We start from the raw sequence: 4499 nt of genomic DNA on the forward strand, positions 1-4499 counted from the left end.
TCCATTTATATCTATATATATATATATATATATATATTTGAATGGATACAATCTTCCGTTGCATGTGTTACGCTTACGCCCAAACCTTTATTATTTGTGATCCTTTGAACAACAATCGTTAAACAAAGATGCCGATAACCAGACACTGCTGAAGCTAGGGGGTTTGTTCAAGAAGAATTATGATATACTTACCAAGTGGAGAGGGACAGTAAACTCATAATGTTTGTAAAATCATAATCTTTGTATTACTTGTAATTTGTGTTTTCAAGGCTTGAATTATTGTACGCCTTTTAAATTATAATTCTATAGCAGAATTTACATATTAAATGAAATAGATTTACAATCCATACATGAATAAATTGTCATAGTCATAGTATTCGATGATGATGTGTCATGTTATACTTTTTTTACCAAAAAAATGGATTTGGCAAGGGAACTTTAAAAAACGGATAGATTCGGACTTCAATATCGGTTAAGAATTAAAAAAAAAAAAAGGCTTTAATGTCGGTTGCAACCAACAGGCTTTAATCACTAAAGAACAACCGACATTGAAGGTTATGTTATTGAAGCCCTTTAATGTCGGTTTTAAACCGACATTAAAGGCAACCGACATTAAAGAGCTTTAATAACAATATCTTTAATGTCAGTTGCCAACCGACATTAAAGCCCGAATTTCTTCTAGTGATTGATCGAAGTATCACGGAGCTTCACGAATGAGATTTCATGAAGACTGATTCATCGATGATATTTCATCATGAAAGAAAAAAGAAAGAACGACAAAAAGGAAAGTAAAAAATATCACAGAGCTTCATTGATCTGATTTCATGGAAATGATAGATATTTCACTGTGAAAGAAGAAGTAGGTCACGAACGACAATGTTCAAAGGAGGTCACGAATGTGAAAAAGGAAAGTTAATAAAGGGAAAGAGAGGGTAAATTTGGAATTCCAAAAAAAAGGAAAGGTTGACCGGTCAATGTTTACTATAATAACAAATATTAAAAATGTGATATATATAGTCACATTTTTTTTCCATTTGTATTATTCAATACAAATTTCCATTAAAATAAACTAGCATTCTCAACCGAAAGGTAGGTTAGAGGTTTTATCTCACGTCACCCACTTTTGTTGGACTATAAAAAAAATGAAGTAGATAATATGATTGTTATGATGGAGCTAGCCAATGAAGATTTAATGAATAAACAATGGCAACACTTTCAAAATTAAAATAAGCCACGAATTGAAATAAACATTGTTCTTCCCAACACAAATTAAATATATATATATAGTGCACAAAACAGCATCCATCCATCCGGCGGCCATGGCGGAGAATAACGAAAAGAAGCAACATTTCATATTGGTGCATGGGGCCTGTCACGGAGCTTGGTGCTGGTACAAACTCAAACCACTACTTGAGGCTGCCGGCCACCGCGTGACGGTGCTTGACATGGCGGCCTCGGGAATCGACCAGAGGCCTCTGGAAGAAGTTCGGACGCTTTCAGAGTACTCAAAACCACTGTTGGAAACGATGGACGGCGTTATTGGTGGCGGTGAAAAGGTGATATTGGTGGGTCACAGCCTGGGCGGCCTAAGCTTGGCCTTGGCCATGGAGACTCACCCGGATAAGGTTGCGGCCGCCGTGTTCTTGACTGCCTATGTCCCCGACACCGTCAACTCACCGTCCTTTGTTTTTGACATGGTAACCAATCCCATTCTTTTCACTTTCTTCATAATCCAACCTCATCAAAACCAAATCCATTTTCCCTTCCTTTAACCACCTTAAATATCTAATACCAATTTTTTTTTTTAAAAGGAAATTACTTTCTTAGTGGTTGAATTTTTTAGAAATAGGTGCATTGGTCTTTTCAACTTGCTAATTTAATTCTTTAATTTTAAAAAATAAGTTTAAAAGGTCCTATTTTCATTTATTATATTAATAGAGTATTTTTTTAAATTGTCTTAGATAACATGTTTAAATCAAAAATAAAAAAAAATATTAGCTCTCTCCCATCACTTCTCATCCTCTCCCTTCTCTTTCCTCCTATACAGCTGATTTTTCAAAATAATAATGTACAGTGTGTCAATTATGGCTATTTTTAGCATTACGTTAATTGTGTCAAGAAGTTATTGAAAAAAAAAATTAACAGATTTTTATGTTTGATAAAATAGATTTAAATTGAATTTGTTAAAATCACTTTTAAAAATATGTTAGTTTCACGTTGACTTTAAAAGGAGTATTCTTCTAATTTTTAAATTCTCCTAAAATCATAAGATTTATTTTATATATTTATCTATTTCTCATCTAATCAAACCTATTTCTATTTTTCATGAGTTAAATGCATCATTTTTTTTGAAAAAATACACCATATTCATTTTTAAAAAAAATAAAGCTATTTTCCTTGATATTTAAAAATTACTTTATAACAAACAAAATTTATCCTATGAAAAATTATTTAAATTTTTAAATTAAAAATTAAAAAAAAGTGAGATTATAAGTTTATTTTAGTTATTATATCTAAAATAAGATGTTTTTGTATTTATTTACCGAACATTCTAATCTACCTTTTCAAATTTAAGTTGAAATTTACCATACACTATTTAGTTTTCCTAAAAGCACAGATGTCAGTAATTATTTTAAAAGCTACCGTAATTTCAAACGGAGCCTAAGTCATCTAGCAAAATAAATCAAAATTTGTCTCAAAATTTTTAGATTTATGTCAATTTAGTTAAGAACATTAAAAAAAATGTCTAACAAGTCTTTACACATTTTATTTTGCATCTAATTGATTTCTAAACTTTAGAAAATGTTTAATAAATTCTTAATTTTCAAAATTGTGTGTCCAATAATCTTCACTTCCATTTTCATTTTAATAGATAGTCTTTGACCTATTCAACATTTTAAAAAAGTTACAGATCTATTAATCGCAAAACTGAAAGTTTAAAGCCTATTAGATATAAAATTTAATCTTATATCTAAGATCATTTGATTTTTATTCCTAAATATATCAAAAAAGATTTTCTTTTTCTTTTCTTTTCTTTTTTTTCTTTAAATCTATCTTAGAAGTAATTTGTTTTTGTAATGCAAGCACTCGGAGGTAAACCATATAGAAGACTTTCTAGACATGGAGTTTTGTTCCAATGGAAGCACCACCCAGCCTTTCACTTCAATGCTCTACGGCCCCAAATTCTTGTCCTCCTATCTCTATCACTTATCCCCAATTCAGGTCTTTTTGTTTCTTAAATTAATTATGATCCCTACACACACACACACACATGTTTCACTTTTTTTTTCCAAGCTATATGGTATTATTTAAAAAGGGTTGTTTAATTTTTATCCAAAGGATTTGGAGCTTGCAAAGACATTGGCGAGACCAAGTCCGGTGTTGCATGAGAGTCTATCCAAAGCAAAGAATTTTTCAGAAGAGAAATTTGGAAAAGTGACCAAAGTGTATGTGATTTGCAAGGAAGACAAGATACTTGAAAAGCAATTCCAAGAATGGATGATCCAAAATAGTGGAATTCAAAATGTGATGGAGATTGAAGGAGCTGACCATATGCCCATGTTCTCTAAGCCACAACAACTTTGCCAATGCCTCCTTCATACAGCCAAAAAATATGTTTAAACTGTTCACACCCATCTTTTTTTACTCGCTGCCTATGACTAATGCCTTAATTATTCTATCATAATTTGCTTATCTTTGACTCAAAATCCATGACAGGGATCATATTCGTAATTATGTATGAACCTCTTTCATTAGCTCTTTGTAAAACCGATTAATTACGTCATTTTAGATTTATCTTTCCTAAAAATCTATCAATTTTCTAATATTTTAATGTGAAGGTAAAAAATGATTGATGCTTTACAAATGTATTTTGGAATATAAATATTCAACTTGGCATGATTGCCATAAGCACCAACTCGATATTGCATTAAATACATTTTTTTTTTTTTTGTTTGAATGGGGACTTAAATTAAAATGTTTTCTTGTTTGTATTAGAACTTAAAGTGTGACAAATCCACAATTATTATTGTACGTGAGAGGTCCATCAGTCTCTCACCAAAACATTTTGTTTATTTATTTATTTTCTCAGTTCAAATGCTCTTTTCTTGAAAGTTGAGGACAACTCATAATCATAAAGAAAAAACCACATTCATATCATTGAAATGTGGCGTATTTTACGGAAGATGGATAATTGAACATTAAAAAAAACGTAATTATTGATTTCAATCCACTATTGGATGATAAATTCAAATCCAATATTAGAAATTATAAACTTTGGGGTCAAAATTATTTTTTTTATGAAAAAATAAAATAGACAAAAATTAGTGGCCTAACCATTTCTATTGAATAATTAGGATCAAATTAGCTAATTTAAACTTAACATAATAGTTCAGGTATTAAGATCAATCTAAAATGACACCTTTTTTTAGTTGGACAAGATTTTTTCACCATTTCAAAAATATGATGGCTTGTGAATTCTATGGACTCAATGATCAAGG

At 30.5% G+C, this 4499-nt stretch overlaps 1 protein-coding gene across 1 annotated transcript; it reads left to right on the forward strand.

The window, feature by feature from the left end:
* Positions 1 to 1105: 1105 nt before the first annotated feature.
* On the forward strand, positions 1106 to 3637 carry LOC120074519 (salicylic acid-binding protein 2-like). The gene is made up of 3 exons (XM_039027672.1): positions 1106 to 1697; positions 3085 to 3222; positions 3340 to 3637. The coding sequence occupies exons 1-3, from the start codon at positions 1320 to 1322 to the stop codon at positions 3619 to 3621; spliced, it is 798 nt and encodes a 265-aa protein (XP_038883600.1). The 5' UTR covers positions 1106 to 1319; the 3' UTR covers positions 3622 to 3637.
* The last annotated feature ends 862 nt before the right edge of the window (positions 3638 to 4499 follow it).

The sequence above is a fragment of the Benincasa hispida genome, chromosome 3 (genome assembly GCF_009727055.1).
Source record: "Benincasa hispida cultivar B227 chromosome 3, ASM972705v1, whole genome shotgun sequence".
NCBI classification, from domain to species: Eukaryota; Viridiplantae; Streptophyta; class Magnoliopsida; order Cucurbitales; family Cucurbitaceae; genus Benincasa; species Benincasa hispida.

Excerpts from the sequence above, each read along its gene's own strand:
- LOC120074519 (XM_039027672.1), top strand. The coding sequence starts at position 1,320 with ATGGCGGAGAATAACGAAAAGAAGCAACATTTCATATTGGTGCATGGG. Across the intron at positions 1,698-3,084 it reads CGTCCTTTGTTTTTGACATG|CACTCGGAGGTAAACCATAT; the intron begins GTAACCAATCCC and ends TTGTAATGCAAG. Across the intron at positions 3,223-3,339 it reads ATCACTTATCCCCAATTCAG|GATTTGGAGCTTGCAAAGAC; the intron begins GTCTTTTTGTTT and ends TTTTATCCAAAG.